At 37.9% G+C, this 22,209-nt stretch overlaps 1 protein-coding gene across 8 annotated transcripts in view; it reads right to left on the reverse strand.

Annotated features, from left to right (window-relative positions):
• The window catches only part of LOC124254202 (coronin-2B-like), a 128,169-nt gene that overhangs the window by 57,905 nt on the left and 48,055 nt on the right, over positions 1–22,209 (reverse strand). For 6 of the 8 annotated variants that reach the window (XM_046688093.1, XM_046688096.1, XM_046688095.1 and 3 more), the window contains exon 2: positions 16,088–16,150. In XM_046688093.1, the coding sequence (XP_046544049.1) occupies positions 16,088–16,093 (6 nt within the window). In that variant the 5' untranslated portion in view covers positions 16,094–16,150. Of the gene's footprint in view, positions 1–13,495; positions 13,581–16,087; positions 16,151–22,209 lie in introns of all 8 variants that reach the window. The other 2 variants (XM_046688090.1, XM_046688092.1) reach the window with 1 other exon arrangement.

Here is a 22,209-nt window from a genome sequence, read left to right on the forward strand (position 1 = left end):
TGTCACCAGCTCAATATCACTAAATGCTAGAATTAGAAAAACCAGACAAGTACGACATCATCGCTCTCCCACGATTGGCTGTCTGGCAGACACAAACTGTTCAACACATACACACGTCGTTGTCCGCTTTCCCCATGATTCAATGGCAGATAACAACAGAGCCCTCAGAGGAAGACACAATGAAAACAAACCTGCATGTGTAAACAGTCAACAAAACACTGGGTGATAGGAAGTATGGCGTAAACAACTCACAGATGCTCTCGTCTTGTCAATTACCTGATATGCATATTTGTATTTTTTTTTGGAAAAACATGTATTTATGAGAGTACTTTGATGTTAATACTTATCTGAGCGTCAATCTGTACTTTAGAATTAACAGATTTTTTTTTCATTCACCTGATGAAGGGGCAAGTATAACCCCAAATGTCGTGTGTAAATAATAAAGAAGTTTCACATCCATATCAAGTGTGTTGTATTACCGTACCAACTTCTAAACGCCTATCAAACATCAGATTTTTTTAAGAAACCTGAAACAGGAACTTAAACAGCTTCACCAAATTTTGACTTATACCACCCATCAAAGGTTTAGACTCACTAGTGAAAATATAGCCACTTACTACAGTTAATTTAATAAATAATGAAACACAGAGAAAATTGGCGAATTCTTAACCAAACTTTACACCAAAATGCAGCCGTTCACATACACAATATTTACACGTTTTTCAGCAATTTGATGCATGATCCTCGTGCAATTCATCTGCGTAAGGTTTGCAGTTGATTCCCCAAGTTAGTGGAGAAATTCATCTTCGCTGTAACCATATATATATACATAACATATAGTGAGTGCTTTAAGTGAGTCTAAACTTTTGATGGGTAGTATATTTTAAAAGATAAAAGAAAATTATTTAATACTACACTAAAGTAAGTCCCTCCCCAATTGAGTTTCGTACGTTCCAACTACCACGATCATTACAATTAGCAAACAAAATGACATCAAGAACCATTGATAATATGTCAATCTGAATGACTTCAGAAACAAAGGTGAGTCGAAATTAAAAGTCAAATTATAAAGAAATGTGTTGACTGAAAGTAAAATATCTACTATTTGGTGCCCAAGCTCAATGTTCATAAAAGTACTAGTAAATACAACCGATAATCATCCAGTCTTTAAATAACATGACACCCCCCCAATGTACAGATGTTTTATTTAGTCTATAAGTCTTGCAACATTACTTAGGTTGTGCGTAGGCATAGGAGGTTAATTACCTAAGCATAGTAGACCAAAATATATGCAAACTTGGGCTGTGGGTACAAGCTTACGTGGTGAAGTGTAGTCTATGCAGTATTAGTTCGCATGTTTCAACTCGAGGTGTATGCTGACATTAGTTTTACTGTATATGTAACTGTTTCAAAAATTAGAAAATCCGAACCAAAGTTGCACGGCACCTCTCCTTTAGACAAAGAAGCTGTCTTCCAATTTTGGAAACATTTTGACAGATACTTTTCAAGTTATTGATCGAACAAACTTTTTTAAGTTCAAATTTTTCAATTCCTGTGATTCTTAAAATTATTAAAATATCATAATGAAAATTTGCACTGCACCTCTCCTTCAGACAAAGATGGTGGTTCCCAAAATTGAAAACAATCTAAACAATAGTTTTTAAGTTTTTAATCTCTTTAGACGGAATACATTTGTATAACTATACATGTACCCCCAACTTTAGACATGACCAAACTGGAATATTCAATTTACATCCGTCAACTAATCCAAGAGCTCACCCGCCTGCAGTCTTCCTCCAGAACATTTTACTGACCATGCAAGCACGGCTGGAGTGTGTATAGCGCCATCTATTGACAAACTCCCTGCTCAGTGTTGATCTCGGGAGACCAGCCTGCTATTTCACATCTTTTTCATTAGTTCTGTTTCATCTCCACTTGTTCCAGGAACCATGGACAAAAGCATCCCCAGATTTTTGTGTGTATTGTCAGTGTAGGAAAGATAGCCCGTCCCAACGTCCGAGACGGGTGAATTTTGTGGAGGACGGGTTAAAACAATGTCTAGTCCGTCCTCATGTTAGGTCAATTTTAGCAAACCAATGACATATATATAATGATTATAACCTTTTTGAATATTTCCTGCCGAAGGTGTTTTATTTATATTTGGAGGACAGGCTAGATTTTGGCAGGACTGGTAAAAAATTTGACCTGCCAGTCCTGTGGACAGGCTAGATTTTCTACATCTTTCCTACACTGGTATTGTACACTAGCAGAGATGCAAACCCTGAATCCAATAAAAGAGGAGTCATGCCTGGCTGAAGGTCAGGCCCAAACCCAGAAGCTGCGAGTTGGAGGTGAACACGTGGTCGGCTCCGCCATTTTGTTTCACTTACATATGGGCTATGACATACATTTGGAAAACCTTCGTGAAACTTAGTCGTCAATAACATCCAATATACACAATCAATATCCAACTGATCACACGCTACGCTCCTGAATGCTTTTACCAGTGTCAACTAAAGAAAATCACCGGTGACTTACGAAATTTTGTTTTAAAGACAAATCGGGCAGCAGATTTCGTACTTCAAAATCGGAGTAACTCCGCCAAAATCAGAGTGGTTGGCATCTCTACACATGGTCGATCACTCCAATATGGACAAGTTTCGTCTCAATCACCGCTCAGCTCAGAGACGCTTACTTCGAAGCGGAAAATTTAAAAAAATGTTAATGGATTGTTCTGGTCAAAATAACAAATGAGTCAAAGAGCTTGGCTTCATGTTGTTTTGAATGGTATTCAGATTATAGTTCTGCTGATTTGACTGCTGTTAAATTCTGAACTCGGCAACACTCAAGCCTTATGATTGATTTGGTTTGGAGTCTTTGGCATTTAGAAGTGAAACACATAATGGGATGAAGGAGTAAAATATAATGTCGTGTTCCTAAAAACAAAGACTGACTGACAGACTGAGTTGGGTTTTACGCCGCTTTTAGCAATATTCCAGCAATATCAGGGCGGGGGACACCAGAAATGGGCTTCACTCATTGTACCCATGTGGGGATTCGAACCCGGGTCTTCGGCCTGACGAGCCAACACTTTAACCACTAGACTACCCCAACGCCCCTCAAAACAAAGAAGTTACATCCACAAACTCTCGTCTTTATGTGATTTGTTTGGTTTGTTTTTGTTGGTGAATGCTACTGAGCAATATTCCAGCTATATGGTGGCCATCTGTAAGTAACACTCGACCAGACAATCCAGTGATCAACATCATGAGCACTGACCGCAATTGCAATATTATGATGATATGTGTCAGCGAGCCTGACCACACAATCCTGTTAGTCACCTCTTATGACAACCATGGGTTGCTGAACATCAATTCTAACTCAGATCTTCTCGGGTATCCATAGGATTGAAGTCTCAGGACGAGATGGACCTGTGTTTTTGTAGTCAACACTTTAGTCAGCAATATTTCAGCTATATGAGTGACTGGGTGAGTGAGTTTAGTTTCAAGCCGCTTTTAGCAATATTCTAGTAATATCACGGCAGGGGACACCAGAAATAGGCTTCACACATTGTACCCATGTGCGGAATCCATCCCAGGTCTTCGGTGTGACTAGCTATGTGAAAGTGGTCTTTACATAACTGAGTTTGGATCCAACAAACAGTGATCAATATAATGAGCAACAATCCATGTCTTTGGATATAAGGATACTTAAATCAGCCAATGCCTCAATAATGATCCAATTGGTTGCGTCTAACAAGCAGCATGGGTTTCCATGGTTACTGGGCCATATCTAATCTGGAATGCCCACAGGGCAGGCAAACCAGTGATTGATAGTATGAGCAATATCTGCTGATGTCAGGATGTGATGACAGACTACATGTCATCCGATCTCCTGTGTGTGAAGAAGTTTCAACACCACTTCCAACAATACAGCTTGTCAGCTGGATGTAGCAGAGAAACCTGTATTTAGGCAGATGTAAGACATTTATGATTTACCACTTTGGTGTAATCAAAGATCATGGGTACTGTGCTCAACAAAGGATTGAATTAAGCGTGAAGTTGAGATTTAAACCAATGATCATGCCATCCTGGAACACTTAAGGGAGACAACTCTGTGACCAATGTCCCAAGTATATCAACAGAGAGAGGCAAGAAAAGTATCAAAATTATGATGTTCATTCAATCTACTTTCCCTTAAAAGAATATATATATTGAAAATTCAGCATAAAGAACTTTTACTACATGATCATAAAATCCTGGAAAAACCTAAGGGAGACAACTCTGCGACCTCTGTTCCAAGCATGTCAACAGAAAAGAGGCAAAAAACATATCAAATTATGACATTCGCTGAAACTTACCAAGTTTCAAACTACCTTCCCTTAAAGGAATATATAAAAAATTAAGCAAAAAACAACTTTTACCACATGATCACGCCATCCTGGCAAGTCGAAGGGAGACAACTGTGTTATCCATGTCCCAAGTAGGTCAAAAGAGGCAGAAAGATATAAATCAAAATATGACATTCATCGAAACTTTTGTGTTTCAAACTACATTCTCTTAAAAAACAAAAACAAAATTCTGCATTTATAAATAGCTGTTAGAGTGCATCCACCTGTTGTTTTCACGCCACACCTATACATTGAGATCATGTTCATCTCGCAGACAGTACCGACTTTACCCCGAGGGCAATAACCCACAATCAGTCATCACATGACACATCTTTGTCATCTTGTATGTCACAACCATTAAAACTGACAGCATCGCATGTAGGTCATCTGTCTTCAACCGTTAGCAATCATTGTAATTTTCTAAATAAAAATTCCAGTGTTATTTACCAAATCAACAACGCAAAATGTCATACATGCACGTTGAGAAATGTACGATCAAAACAACAGTATGATCTAACGGTTCTATCTTTAACAAATCAAGTATGATATATTCAAACTTTTGATGTTGAACTAATTCAAGAAGACTGACTGACTGAGTTTGGTTTTACGCCGCTTTTAGCAATATTCCAGCAATATCATGGTGGGGTACACCAGAAATGGGCTTCACTCATTGTACCTATGTGGGGATTCGAACCCGGGTCTTCGGCGTGACGAGCCAACGCTTTAACCACTAGACTACCCCACCGCCCCTATTTCAAGAAGATAAACAGACAACTGAAAGGTCAATATGCAAAACTAAAGAGAAATTATACATCAAGCATAACAAGGCGCTAGTCAGTCAAATCACAGGAATTTGTAAATTTTAGAAGTAAAACCCTTAAATCAGACAATTTAAACAAGAAAGAGTGAATGAGTCGTGTTTTACGCCGCTGTGGCAATCATGGCAGTGGACACCAGAAATGGGTTTCATACATTGTAACCATTTGTGGAATCGAACCCAGGCCTTCAGCATGACAAGTGAACACTTTACCTACTTAGCTAACCTACGATCCTGAACAAATAGAATGTCATCAAAAAAGGAACAGGTATGCCAAAGGTCAGTTTGGCAGGCAGTCAATTTCAAAGAAGATGTTACCAAGCCAATATACCTCAGGCATGATTAGAAAATTTAAGAGCATGGCCTAAACAATTTCAAAATGCAAATATCACAAAATAAAAGCACATATACGTCCATTTGAACAATAATGAACAGGTAATGTCGGAGACAGATTTCCACATTAACACCTGAGGCTAACAAGCAGGCCAAGGTGAGGTGAGGTGAAATTGGGTTTAACGTTGTTCTTGAGAATATTTCCTCATATGACGACATGCATGCGTGTGTATGTGTATGTGCGGCTGCTTGTGCTAGCTCAGACTTAAGCTGGTTTTATAGTGCTAGCCCACTGATATACCATGCCGCAGTGAAGCATGAATACCCCACTCAGACACATTATACTGACTCCCGAGCCCACCAGTCCTTGATGTACCCATTAATGCCGAGCGCCAGGCAGGGACCAACAAGTATCATATTTTAACGTCTTTTGGTATGACGTGGTCGGGGATCCAACCCGCGATCTTCCGCTCTCCGGGGCGGACGCTCTAACCACTACACCACGGAGGCAACCCAAGCAGGCCAAGATATACACTGACTTGACATTTAGTCAGCTAAGCTAATAATTTTATTTGTCTATCACCTGGATTTGTCATATTCATGACAATCACATTTAATACAATATTTAATACTCGCTATGAATGTTTTATAACAAAATTATGAATATCTGCTAACATTTGACTGTTCTTCGGTAATGAAGTTGATAATATTTGTGTCAAGTGTTCTCACATAACAAGACAGGCATGTTTGGTATGGATTTGAGTTACTCCCTCCCTTGTCTTGTGGGCGTTATTGGAAACAAGTCTAACTAGATTTTTGGCGAAGACCATGAACTGTAGATGCTGTAATAGTCACAAGGATACATCTTGACCTGCTGAGAGGCCACTATTGATAATACATCCTTAGACGGAATTAGAAACTTAATTCATGTTACTTGTAGTGGTATAACTGCCACCTACATTACTCCATGAACAGGACTAATACAGGTGAAGAGGCTCTAATATGTTGATATACATCTCAATATTAAAATGCAACGTTTATATTACTCTTACCTCCGGAAATCACAATTTACAAAATCAAAATTTTGAACAAAATACTTTCCCCCCTAGAATGTCCTCTGAGTGAACATACTTTGCACATCCCCAAAACAATCAGCTTACCACAGATTTATCCACCACTGACCAACCCAAAAGGTGAGTTACACTAAGTCAACAGTCTATCTCTATCTGGATTGTCACAGATTTATCCACCACAGACCAACCCAAAAGGTGAGTTACTCTAAGCCAACATCATATCAATAACATCAAACACTTTAAAAATGTTGTTCATAAAAACGTTACAAGGTTAAAATATTCTTCATAATAGTAAGGTCATTGTATGGTTGACTGAATATGACCAATCTATTTTCACCTGTAATCAACCCAAGTGTAATATTGACCGTTTTTTTCCAAAACCTCCCTGACAACTCATGCATATATTTATCATCATCAAGTAACAATCAGATGGTGTACGTGCAGAAATGACGCACGGATCCTTTGTGAGGCTTTATGTGTCCACGGTCGATACTATCACTGAATCTCAATACATCACTATACATTGATTAAGTCAGCGTAACATCCACCGTCATGACCGGTTTGTCTCTAAAACCAGTAGTTGTTTGGACAGAAATAGCTGAACGTCGTTACCAGTCCAGACACGACAGACACGGTGGTTGTGACAGGTGCATTAGTTGCAGACCATGTACAGACTCCGTCCAACGTAGCGACCATTCTCATCCCATTGTCAGCATCTTCTAACTCAGTGGAACCCATTTGATATTTACATCAAAATTCAGGGCGAAATTTGTGTTTCTACATTCTATTGTAAATTTCATAAATCTGGCAACAAAAACGCATGAATGTTTCAACATCATTTTGCAATCTTTTATGATGCTTATTTTGAATGAATTATAGTTTTTGGGAAATTTTACCAATAAGTTTGGTTCTGACAGTCGCATCATAAAATGTGTAAGTGAGTGAATAAGTTGGGTTTTATGCTGCTTTTAGCAATATTCCAGCAATATCACAGTCAGGTACACCAGAAATGGACTACACACACAAAATGAAGATGTGTATCAAGGAACAGTAACATTATATCACTTCCAGAGAGTATCCAATACCAGGAACTCAACTAGGGATGTCACCATACATACATATGTCATACATCACGATACCTATATTCGCGGCATTATTGCGTAAATTTAGTTACATTCTGAACATTAATATTTCATATTTTATTATTGTCCATGAAAAGATCAACATTTTTTTATTCTCAGAGATTAAAAAGGTCTAATTTCCCATCTTTGTGCATGAAAAATAATCATTTATAACTCTCATCACATAAAAAAACATGATACAATTGCAAAATGTAAACGATACATAAACATATTGAAACTGATACTTTCAAAACTAAATATCGATACAGTTTTGAATGTATCAATAATTGTATCATCTTAGAAAAAAGTATCCATGCATCGACGTATCCATGTATCGTGGCAGTATTAGTCTGTCAGAGTCTGTCAGTATTAGTCCGTCAGTCTGTCAGTATTAGTCTGTCAGTATTAGTCCGTCAGAGTCTGTTAGTATTAGTCTGTCAGTATTAGTCCGTCAGAGTCTGTCAGTATTAGTCTGTCAGAGTCTGTCTGTCAGTATTAGTCCGTCAGAGTCTGTCAGTATTAGTCCGTCAGAGCCTGTCAGTATTAGTCTGTCAGTATCAGTCTGTCAGTATTAGTCTGTCAATATTAATCTGTCAGAATCTGTCAGTATCAGTCTGTCAGTATTAGTCTGTCAGAGTCTGTCAGTATTAGTCTGTCAGAGTCTGTCAGTATTAGTCTGTCAGTATTAGTATGATGAAATCTTGGATACGTAACAAAATTTAAAATGATGTCACAAGAATATGTACCCTTTCCAGTGAAAAGGATTTCTTCATGAAAGTTGAATTTCATTCTGTTTATTACATTTGACCAAGGTGAAACGAGGTGAAAGGTCACCTCAAAAAATTAACAGTAACACAAAATTAAAAATACAACATATCGAAGCTCATTATAAACAATAATTGCTTTGTCCAAAGACACAAGCTTGCATCAGCGATGTTAGTCCATGATTCATGCATACACAATATATATACACAACAGTGTGACGATTCAAGTAACTACATTGGTGTTACCAACAACGAAAACTGAAAGATTGATGTCTAACACAGGCCATGTTCAAATCATGCAGGGAATTATAGTAGTGTAAAGCCAATTACTGGAACAACATTTCTAAACGATTTCATTCGGGACTTCAGTACTGACAATGAGTTTGAGTGAGTGAGTTTGGTCTTACCCCGCCTTTAGCAATATGCCAGCACAAAGATGTATATACGTCCTTGGCCAGCAATATCACGGCAGGGGACACCCCGGAAATGGGCTTCACACATTGTACCCATGTGGGTCTTCGGCGTGACAAGCGAACACTTTAATCTCCAGGCTACCCCACCGCCCCCAATACTGACTGACTGACTGAGTTTTGTTTTACGCTGCTTTAAGCAATATTCCAGCAATATCATGGCGGGGGACACCAGAAATGGGCTTCACTCATTGTACCCATGTGGGGATTCGAACCTGGGTCTTTGGCGTGACGAGCCAACACTTTAACCACTAGACTACCCCACCGCCCCCAATAAGTTTGATATTCAACGAAAAACAATTCTGGATGAGAATAGCATGTTTGAAAAGATATATACATATATCTTCTATATATTTCGTTTCTGCTAATAATTATACATTTATCGATCAGCATACATATAATTCTGCACATCCTGTTGGATCGCTATGTAAGTCACAATTACGGTTGGTGATAAAGATTGATAATCAGTCGTACCATTGAAGGAAGGAAATATTTTTGATTGAAGTAAATATCAACTTTGAAACGTAGATTTGTGTGCAGTAGTATAATTGGGATTTGGGGTGTGGGTAGAGGTTGGCGGGGTGGGGTGGGATCAGCTTTATGGGGGACAGAAGCCTGAAGTGATGCTAATGTCTGTGAAGGACAGAAAGGGACACAACTCTACACAGTATATTACTGCCTCAGGAAGGACTGTTATGCCTTTCAGGACTTATTTGATTGTTGTTTAACGTAGCACTCAGCAATATTCCAGCTACGCAACTGGGATACGATGACACGTGTCAACCGAGTCAGCGAGCCTGACCACCCGATCCCGTTAGTCACCTCTTACGCCAGCATGGGTTACTGAAGATCAATGTTCTAACCCGGACTTTCACGGGTTGGCTGGCGGCTTGGTTGTTCTTTAAGACCAAAATCAGCAATATTCCAGCCATATGGATGCGGTCTGTAAAGAATCGACAACCCAGTGATCAACATTATGAGCATCAATTTACGAATTGGGATACGATGACATGAGTCATCCACGTCAGGGTACCTGACCACCTGATCCCGTTAGTCGCCTCTTGCAACAAACGTGGTTGCTGAAGACAATTCTTACCCGGATCTTCATGGGTCGATCTTCCTGGGTATTTCAGGACTTACAGGAAACAAACAGAGTAGCAATTTGTCATCACAAGTGGTGAACACTACTTAACTTAAATGAGAGAGATACCCTCATTTGTTTTACCATATACAGTGAAGCCCCGTTAGTCCGGACTCCGATAATCCGGAAGTCTCGCCTCCCGGGCGATTTCAGCTTGTTACCAATCTATGCCTATATAATTTGCCTCGATAATCCGGAAATTCGGTTTCCGGAACCGGACGGTAAGTAGCTGTCACCAATCAGTAAAATAAACAGTAAATTGCTTCACAGTCCGGACGCTGTAAGTCGTGTTCACGAACCGTAACAACACCGCCCGGCGATGTTTACTTAATTAACTGGCCAACTGGGTTGTTGTTTTAATTAGACATAAAAAGCTGCCGACTGAAGATACTGTACATTTACACTTTGATTGACACCACAATACAAAGGCGTGGATGACAAGTGAACTGTTTTGTGATTGGTTAATGTACTTTGACAGACAGATCCAGTCACGTGGACTAAAAGTGATTTTGCTTTACGACAATGCTGCAAGTCACAAGTGTGCTTCGCTAACTGCGAAATGTGACCAAATACAAGCGTCTCATATTCAACCGATGGATGCAGGAATAATTCGGACATTCAAGGCATACTACAATAGATCGCTTGTTAGACATTACCTCACCTGTGCTGAGGAAGGACGTGATCAGACACGTCGGATCAACATGTGGATGTCACTCGGTAAAATTATTGATGTGATGAATTAAGCTTTACATTAAATGCTTATTTGTTTTATCCAGATTCGTGTCGTTTTTGTAATTCTTAGGGAAGCAACTTGGGTCTTGATTCAGTAGTCCGGACTATTCGCAATCCGGACGAACTTACTGAGAAACGCAAGCATCCGGATTAACGAGGCTTCACTGTACTTATTTCAAGGTCATATGTGCTTATTTGAAGACATAAGTGTTTCTTCTTTCAAGGTCACATTCTTATTTCATGGTCATAAGTGTTTCTTCTTTCAAGGACATATGGTCTATTTCAAGGTCATAAGTCCTTCCATGTTAAGGTCATGAGTGCTTGCTCTGAGTTACTAAGCACACACTTCTAGCCCACAGTTAAGTGATCAAATCATTTGCAAAGCAGGCTTGCATACGATATGGTCGATAAGCACATCAATTTTTCATAAAAACACATCTCTGTTGTACTATCCCTCGGGTGAATATTCGCACAGTGTTTCAGAAGTCATTAGTTGACAAACATGCATGACCCAGGCTTCATTCATACTGCCAAAAGCTGATAGATACTCCATGGAGGAAACGGTGAGGATTACATTGGAAACTCCTGTTCAGTGCACAGTAACCATGCAGCGGTTGTTATGGTAACCATGGCAACGGAAAATGTTTTAAAAGCGAAAAACTGACAGCCTGATTACCATGCAACAGAAGAAAATTAAAACATGGCAACTGCAGTGAACAAGATGTTAAATCGAACTGACAATGAAAACATTCGGAATCACAAGTAACCATGGCAACAAGCAATTGTTAACTTTAATACACCAGTAACTCCAATGGGTAAGATTGTGACTTGTTTGATTTGATTGATGAATTTGGATTAAAATCATTTAGAAACTTATTAAAAGTACCGCACCTCATCACATGACGTATTAAACTGTGATTTAAAATGAAACAGGAAAAAATACGTTGCAGATTTGTGTCATGTGCCCTAAAGCTGATAACAGATGAACTAATCTTATTGTCAATACTTCAAGATGTTTTATACATTGTTCCTCCTTCCCAAAGAATGTTCTGCCACATACTGTCGTTACTTATTGTAACCAATCCATAAACAAACAGGGTCCAGGGAGCCAGCAAGTGCTTTGACCAATAAGAGTTCAGTGTTTGTGGGTCTCTGTGTGTGTCTGCTTATACTTATCTCAAGTACTGGGGTTTAATGTTGTACTTAAGAATATTTCGCTCATATGACGACGTGCATGTGTGTGTATGTGTGGCTACTTGTACTAGCCCAGACTTAAGCTGGTTTTATAGTGCTAGTTCACTGAGATACCATGCCACAGTGAAGCATGAATACCCTTCTCAGACACATTATACTGACTCCGAGCCGACAAGTCCTTGTTGTACCCATTAATGCCAAGCGCCAGGCACGGACCAACAAGTACCATACTTTAACGTCTTTGGGTATAACGCGGACGGGAATTGAGCCGGCGACCTTCCCTTCTCCATGCGGATGCTCTGAACACTAAACCATGGAGATGGCCTTGTCTCAAGTACTGCCTCCTGAATATACTGACTAATATATCAACTGCTGACTTGCTACTGTATTCGTTACCCTATATTCATATTCATTGCCCTATATTCGTATTCATTGCCCTATATTCGTATTCGTTACCCCATATTCGTATTCATTACCCAGTATTTGTTACTTAACCCCATATTCGTATTCATTACCCAATATTCGTATTCGTTACCCTATATTCATATTCGCTACCAAATATTCGTATTCGTTACAAATATTCGTATTCATATACCCTTTATTCGTAACCCAATATTCGTATTCATATACCCTTTATTCGTAACCCAATATTCGTATTCATTACCAAATATTCGCATTTGTTTCCCAATTTTTGTATTCGTTACCCAATTTTTGCATTCATTACCCAATATTCGTATTCGTTGCCCTATATTCATGATATGTACCATATGCGCTCCATAGCAAATTTGTTTCGGCCCTAGCATTCACATGTGATGGACAAACGTGGTGCATACAAAAACATGAAGTATTGACAATAATTAAGGTTAAGATTAAAAGAAACCCAGTCTGATGATGATTCTTAATGTTATGGTGAATCTCTGAAGCTACAAATAATTAGCATCACAATCAGAATAAAAGTAAACACTTCTTCAGCACTTTTCAAAGGAGACACAGATTTAACAACAAGCGTAATTCTTGCAAAAATAAAGTAAATAGGACTGAATAATTAATACATTTTCAAGTGATATTTAAATAATTGAGAACAAAAACATAAAATCTATGATTAAAAAAATTGCATTTAACAAAGCCATTAAAGATTTCATTTTTAAACAATCATAATTTCCAAATGCTCACTCACTGTTAAAAACTTGTAAACAAGATAAATATATTTAGGGAACATTTACAAAAAAAATAAAAATAGATGAATTAACCTGAGCGTATTGTTTAAAACACATAACAAAATAAATATCACACGTAAAAGTTACACAAGAAATCTAGCTAAAAAAATTCAAGTAGCACTCAAATTTTCAAAAAGCAAAAACTTTCAACCAGCTGTAACGGAAAGCTCAAATCAAACAAGTCATCTCAGTGTTACAGAACCAGAGACAGAGGCAAACACCATGCTGGTACAACTAATATACCTCCATATTTGTCCTCTCGCTAACAAGGGAGATAATTTAGAGTATTTGTTTCGTTCGGACTACTAAATACTGCCTAGTTGAAAAGCTGAAAAAGAACAGAACGAAAGTATAAACAGGATCATGAAAAATGTGGTGGTAATTTCATATACAGAAGTAGGTGTGTGGACAGTAGTACTGGAAAAAGGAAAAAGTCAAAAGACTCAGAATAGGTGAAATGAAGAAAAGTAATCAAATTATTTGAAGCCGCTGTCAGCACTTTTTCAGCTGAACCATGACAAGGTCTGCCCTGGATTCAAACTCGGAGCAGGCAAACCGATTCCTAATGCTGAAGGGGTCATTGTTGTGTAGGGTCAGCCTTCAAAATTCATGCAAGTCTATGAATCGAAGAATACTTATTGTGCCGAGGACAAGTTCACCATTAATCGGTTGGTTTGTTGTTTAACCCCAAGCTCAGCAATGTTCCAGCTATATGGCGGTAATCTGTACATAATCAAGTCTGGACCAGACAATCCAGTGATCAGCAGCACAAGCATCTATTTACGTAATTGGGATGTGATGACGAGTCAATGAAGTCAGCGAGCCTGACCACCCAACCCTGTTAGTTGCCTCTTATGGCAAGCATGGGTTGGTGAAGACCAATTCTAACCCGGATCTTCACGAGTACTCCATTGAAAGTAGTCCTCAGAGACTGGTACCATTTTGGGGATAATTTTAAAATGAGTTCTAAGTGCTTTAATTTTGTCACAAATTGGTAAATGTAGGCACAGTAAACACTTTTGTGGCATTCTAGTCTCAGGACTCGTTACAACTCTGAGGACAAGTGAAATGTTAGTCTGTCATACAGTCCCTGAACCACATTAGTTTTCCTTCACCCTAGCCCTTTCTGCAATCTTTAAGCCCTAAATGAAGCAAGCCTAAATTACCTCAGGTTCAGAATCTGAATCTGAATTCTGAATCTAAGAACTCACTGGGGCTCCATTTCCAGTTAGAAGGACTTATTCAGGGACTAAGCGTTAGTTCAGTGTAACAAAGTTTACACCAGTCCTCTGGATTTGTCTAAAAAATACTTTAAAAAAAGGTTGAGTGTATTACTGACATGAAATCCAGGCTTAACATGCACATAAAGATATAACTTTATCCAAAATCAAAATAACCATGGATTGGGAAAGGCAGGGGCCATGGGCCATTTTGCACATTAGAATAAAAAATGGCCCTTTAAAATTTTGACTGACTGGCTGGCTGAGTATGGTTTTACGCCGTTTTTAGCAATATTCCAGCAATATCATGGCGGGGGACACCAGAATTAAAATTTTGAAGTTTACTATTGATACATGGGCAGTGGCCCATTCTAAATTCAGAAAATGGCTAATAGTCCTGAAAATGGCCCATTATAAACATTCTCTATCCCAATCACTGAATAACATTTGACCTTTGTGGAGGCCATTTTGCACAGGGACTAATGGATGAATCCATTCAAAGTTGCCATGAACCATTCTGAGTTTGGGAATATATTCTTAGAAGATGGTGACTAGGATTTCAAGATATTGTGGAACATAGTTTAATTCAAGCAAGGAAAAGTTTGAAAAACACCATCATCAGATCAAGTTTTCCTTTTGGTGATGAGTTACCCAGTTTTACATAGATAGACTGAGTTTAATTCCTCATGGAACAGTATTTCAGTCATAAATAATCGTGAAACTTTACCTGATGATAAATATATCGATACTTTTTTTCGTATCATGATATGTATCGCTGACCTTAACATTGCTAATTTTCACGAGAAGTTGATGGTTATGTCAAAATTTACACTAAACTTGCTATCAAAATATACTTTTTTAAAGAAAATAACTAAAGATAGCAGATCGTGATACGCACTGAATCACATCGTATCGTTCCAACACATCATGATATGTATTGTACTGTGAAATTTCACAAAACCTCTATCCAGAAATGATAATGGTTCAAGGACTGAAAAACAGACTACCCCTTTCCAAATGAATGGACACGTCCAGATTCCAGTGGCCAGCAATGTGTTCTGATTTCCCTACACGACAATGACCCTTTCGGCATTACTGACAGTGAGGTGGAAGAATCGCATCACATCAGTACGTGATCGCACTCCAATAGTGAGGCTGCATGATGTGGTCACTGATCGAATAAACATCAGGGCTTGGACATTATGTAACTATAGATCTGTCTTGGACATAAATAATATAACTCAATCTGGACCGAAACAAAATTTAATAATCAATAACTTGTAATTCTTAATGACTGAAAAATATTTATCAGTTTGTCTTTTTGATAAGCATCTTTTAGCTCAGCGTATTGGAGAATTTGTGTTTCTAACGGTGAGCCAAGCATACCAATGAAACAAACTGCACTAAACATATAAACAGTTTTCTCTACGACATGCGACATATTACACAATTTTCAAATTGTAATACAAGTGTGACAAAGATAATTGCTGATGTTTTCTTTGAAGTGTCGGAACAGAAAAGCAAATGATATGGGAAAAGAACACAACTGCACTACTTGCAGATCAACAGATTCACTTATGTACAAATACAACCATCACTAAATCTGTGGACTTACCGGCATCGTGAAAGCTGTGTGGTGCCTTAACTAATCACCTGGCCTTGGCGTCACATTGATCTGCTGGAAACATAAGAAAAATGTCTCAGTTTATGTGATATTTCAGTTTTAATGCAGCTTGTACCATTATTTCAGTTACAACACAGCTTTTACCATTACTTCAGTTATATCACAGCCTGTAACATTATTTCAGTTACAACACAGCTTGTACCATTATTCAGTTATATCAAAGCTTGTACCATTATTTCAGTTATACCACAGCTTGTACCATTATTTCAGTTACAACATGGCTTGTACCATTATTTCAGTTACAACATGGCTTGTACCATTATTTCAGTTACAACACAGCTTGTACCATTATTTCAGTTACATCACATTTTGTAACATTATTTCATTTACAGCATGTAAACAAAGCATAAAGTGAAGCAGGTTTCAGATTTAACCACTTTTGAAAAAATCCCAAGAGCTTGGGTGTGGTACTGACCTAGAAATCTTGATTTCGAACAAATGACACAGGTGTCTGATATTCCTAAGGGAAGCAACTCCACGCAACAAATGGTGCTGCCTTACCCCTGATGTACATTACAGAATGACTTGGGCAATATATAGGTTATTACATGGCAATTTGATCTCATACTCCACAACAACCCTAGATTCTCATATCAGTAGACAGTCGAAAACTAAAGGAGATTTGACAGAGGAATGTGGGTGGGGGCCATGTTTGATGTGGGGTATGGTTGGCAAACGGCCATTTAATACCCTTTCATCATATATAATCAGTCTATTCATTCAGTTTTTATGTAACATGTTCTTGTACTTCAATTTGTTCACGAAACCTTCCGTGTCCGTTTTGCTCTTAAAGGACAAGGTATGATAAAGGCCCTTATTGGCCCACAAAATTTCATGATATTCAAAGTTCTACAACATGATAATTTTAGCATAAAAAATGCTAAATAAAGTGTTGAAATTACCTCCATATGTTTTTTTTATATGTTTTAGTGCTGTTTTTTTCCTCTTTGAAGACCTCAAAGTTAACCTATTTTACAATATCTTCGAAAAACCTGCATTTTCATATTTTCAGAGTGATAAAAAAGTGTGAGCAAAAGCTTGACCCATCCCAATTTTTTCACCACACATGAAGAGAGTAAATTAGAATGCACTCCTAAAAATTGTGGTGGGTCACGCTTTTGCTCATATCAAAATGTTTAAAAAGTGCATTTTTTCTGTTGTATGAAATTGCCCCATACAACATCTCAAAAAATAAACATTGGCGTAAAAGTAATATCTCTGAAAACTATCCGTCCACATTTACACAACTATACCATGATTCATTACTATTTTGAATGTTTTAGAGCACTAAAATGAACTTATAAAACATGTTTATTAAAAAATTTCAATATCGTAAGGGACTCTCAGGACTGATTACTTTGAGGTAAACAAGGATAGTTTTTTGGAGACCCTGTTGATCACTGCTGGAAAAATAAGAAGACATCAGAAGATTTTTCAAAATATGATCAGGCAGCATTCTAAAGGTGAGAATCTTTGTAATTATGCTAGAATTTTATCATATTTGTTCTATCATCTGTTTAGCAAACCCCTCTGTGTCACCTGTCACTGTCAAATAACACTGGCATTCCACTGGATGTAACTGTGTATAAACATACACATTTTAACAAAAAAATGTACCTTGATGTTTTCTAGGATATATCAGGCTACATTTAATATTGTTAGAATAAGAACATTGTATCAAGGTCTAGCAGATTATGAAAAGCAAGCAGACGTCAAGTGACACATTGTTGCAAAGTGTAATATATAAGCTTAAAGTGACAAATAGTAACAGTAGGATCTGTAGCCTAGTGGTTACAGTGATGGCTTCTCAATTTTTTTTCTGTTATCAGACTTCAGGTTCAAATCCTAATGTTTTTTTCTTTTCTTCTTTTTCTTTCTTCAAAAGTTAAGTTAAACATTGTAAATTGGTTGACAAAACTTGTGCACATGAAATACAAATTTTGTAAAAACATTTTCTTAAGTTTGGTAATGTAAGTTACACTGTTCAAACAAACTTGAATTGACATCATGTAAATCTTGTTTAAGCCTGAAGACACTGACTTTTCCACTTTGTTCCCACACAATAAAGAACCTGTAAAAGGTAAGCATTGTTTCAAAATGTTATGGTAATTTCTTTAAGTAAATATTTACAAACTGTCCAGTGCTGTTAATTAGTGGTGCACTGATCAAACAAATAATTAGTTTATGGATATTTTGTGGGCTGCCAGTCAATTACCGATAACCAAATCACATAATCAATTAAAGCGTTCACTATTTCTTCTTAAAAATATGTTTACAGAATCAATGACTATTGGTTTCAATTGTCATATTAAAACTGAGGACTGATTACCTCTGTTTCCATGTGCTCTAACAGTTGTTTTTATCTTATATCTATAATTGATCAAAAAGTGGCCTCAACAATTGATTATGCTTTTGGAGGTCAATTCCCTTCCCTATATAACTATACTATTGACATGTTTAGCATTAGAAAAAATAGAAAGCACCAATTTCTTGAACATAATGATAATTCTTTTATGATTTCAAATATTTGTTTTCAGATAAGAGAAATTTGCTTGGACTGATTTCAGGAGTGTCATTTCATGAAGATGACAACTTAAAACTTGAGGTGGAAGGTAAGCATAATATGAGTGCTAAAAATAACTAATATTTTTTCTTCAATTTTCTAATTTAATGTGACAGAATTTCAGAAATACTGATGTCTCAGTGGTGATTAAATCTGCATAAGCCTTCAAGGCCAGACTACTGACATTTGAAAATAAATAAGTAATGTTACCCTTGAATAGATTTATAATATCAAAGTTTTAAAACAGAATTTTCTTTTGATATAAAGTCATCTGTTTTTCAGTTGAGAGAAGATCTGGGTATGGCAGACACCAAGACAATATGCCAGTTTCCAGCAACTCTAGTGATACACGGTTGAATGCTGCAGTTCTTGACAGTGATTCAGAAACTGATTCAGAGATTGATGACCATGTGGATGAAGAGTGAAAGTGGATGTTTTATATATCTTTGCAGTGAATGAGTTGTGAATAAATACTTTTTGAAGATTTTTGAATACTGACTTTTAACACTTACTTGGTGTCAAAATCAAGCTGTGCCAAGAATGTAATTTCACCTGAAATAGGCCCCTTTGAGGTCAAGACCTGTGCTTTTTAGTGCAACATGATTGGTTATTGTAATAACATGTTGTGAATGAGATGTTTACTGTATATTTGCTAAAACCGGTTGTGAATACTGACTTTGAACACTTACTTGTTAAAATCAAGCTGTGCCCAAAATGTAATTAGACCTAAAATGGGCCCCCTATGATTTTTTCGTGGGACATGATTGGTTATCATAAGTACATGTTGTAAAATTGACCTATAGTTTATGTTTGCAAAGAAAGTTGTGAATAATGAGCTTTTTTGTAATCAATTGACAAGTAATTGAATTACTGTCCACAATGTATTGCAACCCTTATTGGGCCCCTTGAAGTTAAAACCTTGTGATTGATGTTGACATGTTTCTTCATTATGAATACCTGTTGCAAAACTGTTACTGTTTGTATGTAAATAAACTGATAGTTGTATATAAGTCATTATGGCAAGCTGATATTTCAGATTTCTTGTTATTTTTTCATGGGAACTGATAAAACCCATTTTTGGCCCCTCTGCATTGAAATTATGGCCTCAGATCATTTAAAAAATAGCTTTTTTATGCAAAGCCATCTTGTCTCTAAACAAATAACATGTGTTCAGCCAATTCTGTTTGTGGGCCAAAAAAACACCCTTATCATACCTTGTCCTTTCTCCTCACATTTGGATTATCTAAAAAATGGAGGCTATAGTTCTGTAATTATATTTTCTAATGAATACAAAATACATTATCACCTTGTTTGGAAGACACAGTCACAGGAAGGCAGACTGAGATACAAACAGACAACACACTAAGGGACGTAACTCCAATTGGATAAGGGAGGTAACCGAACCACCAGGGCTGACACTGATCATCCAATCAAAGTACAATCACCAGCCATGTCTGCCTTGTGATTGGTGTAGTCACTTATGGATAAAGCTACACATCACTGATAGGTATTTTATAATTCCTTTCTTCAACTTAGCATCTGTTTAATGCTTCATCAGAATGTTCAAGCTATATCGAGGATGAGAAAACAGCTCGCAAACAAGCAAGTCTGGGCTGTTCATGAGGCAATCACAGGCCTAATGCGATAACACGCACTTCCGTCTGTCACAGCACTACATTCGCTTTGTGGAACAAGGTTTCTTGTTCTTTTGTTGTTTAACTCTGCACTCTTCCACTGCAATATTCCAGATATATCAGGGGCAGTGGGGTAGCCTAGTGGTTAAAGCGTCGGCTCGTCACGCCGAAGACCCGGGTTCGAATCCCAACATGGGTACAATGTGTGAAGCCCATTTCTGGTGTCCCCTGCCGTGATGTTGCTCGAATATTGCTAAAAGCGGCGTAAAACCAAAACTCAGTCAGTCAGTCCAGATATATCATGACTGTCTGTAAATTATTGAGTTTGGACCAGACAATTCAGTGATCAATAGCATGAGCATCCATCTAAGATATGTGTGTCGACCAAATCAGCGAGCCTGACCACCTGATTCTGTTACTCACCTCTTATGACAAGCATGGGTTGCTGAAGATCAATTCTAATCTGGATCTTCTATTTTCATACCCTAATTCCAAATTAATCACACCAATTTCAAGGAAGCTAATGTCTTTGACAATATCATCAAAATCACATCTTCATTCCCATAATCAGTGGCGGTGGGGTAGCCTAGTGGTTAAAGCGTTTGCTTGTTACGCCGAAAACCCTGGTTCGATCCCCCACATGGGTACAATACTGCAATGAGAAACAATCCCTAGTGTTGGGATAACGAAAACACACAATCAACCAAATTGCTGCATCTGACCATTTAGCAGCTTGTCCTGACAACCACAGATTACTGAAGGCCAATGTTCACCGCCAACTCCCCAGCTGCTACTCTGAGAGTATAACAGTAAATTCTTGGAATAAGCTACACGGGAACATATTTACCCAAGTTATTACAGGACAGGATCTGAGTAGCCAACAAGCCTTGACTGTTGACTGACCGGTGGTCAAGGTGTGCTTAACCTAAACCAACATGGCTGTCAGTCGTACCGGATATTGAAACAGTTTGGGCATTGCCGTGCGAAAATCTTCCTGTCTTGACTGTTAAAGTTTGACAGATATTGATCGAGGTGTTGCTACAAAATTTTGTTTTCTCCTCCCCAGATGACCACTGGCTGAATGAATCACAAGAATACAAACTAACAATAGCTAGAGCCGGGTTAACAATATCGAAGGCACAGACTAAAGGGAAAGTAGAATTAAGAACACTTTTGATGTGTCTGTGTATGCTATGTGACTATTCTAGAAGACTTTCTAGGTTTACTTCTGTCCCTGCTACATCGTGTATCCCAATTGTGGAATGAATTACCCCTCTCTCTTCGATCAGTAGAGACATTCAGAGCTTTCAAATACAGATTAAAGACTCATTTGTTCAGCATTGCATACGGAGTTCAGCAGCGCTCGTGAGCAGTCTTCTCAAGACTGGATATTTGCGCTATATAAATGTATATAAATGTAATGTAATGTAATCGTATCCCAATTGTGTAGATCCATGCTCATGTTGTTGATCACTTGATTGTCTGGTGCAGTATAGCTGGAATATTGCCGAGTCCATTGTAAATATAAACTGAGTGAGTGAGTGAGTGAGTGAGTGAGTGGTTTTATGCCGCTTTTAGCAATATTGCTGAAGGGGACACTAGAAAATGGGCTTCACACGTACCCATGTGCCATGTCGCTTTTAGCAATACTCCAGCAATATGTGGCAAATCGAACTCAGATCTTTGGCATGACAAGACAACGCTTCAACCACTAGACGACTCCACCGCCCTGTTCACAATAAGACAATCCACATGTTTAACGAGCATTGCACAAGGTAGTGATAGAGCTGCTACTGAATAATCGTATCAGGAGCCACGACAAGCGTGCCACCCCCGCCTCTCCGCTTAATGTTAAC

The sequence above is a fragment of the Haliotis rubra genome, unplaced genomic scaffold (genome assembly GCF_003918875.1).
Source record: "Haliotis rubra isolate DU_JTF1 unplaced genomic scaffold, ASM391887v1 Scf568, whole genome shotgun sequence".
NCBI lineage: Eukaryota > Metazoa > Mollusca > Gastropoda > Lepetellida > Haliotidae > Haliotis > Haliotis rubra.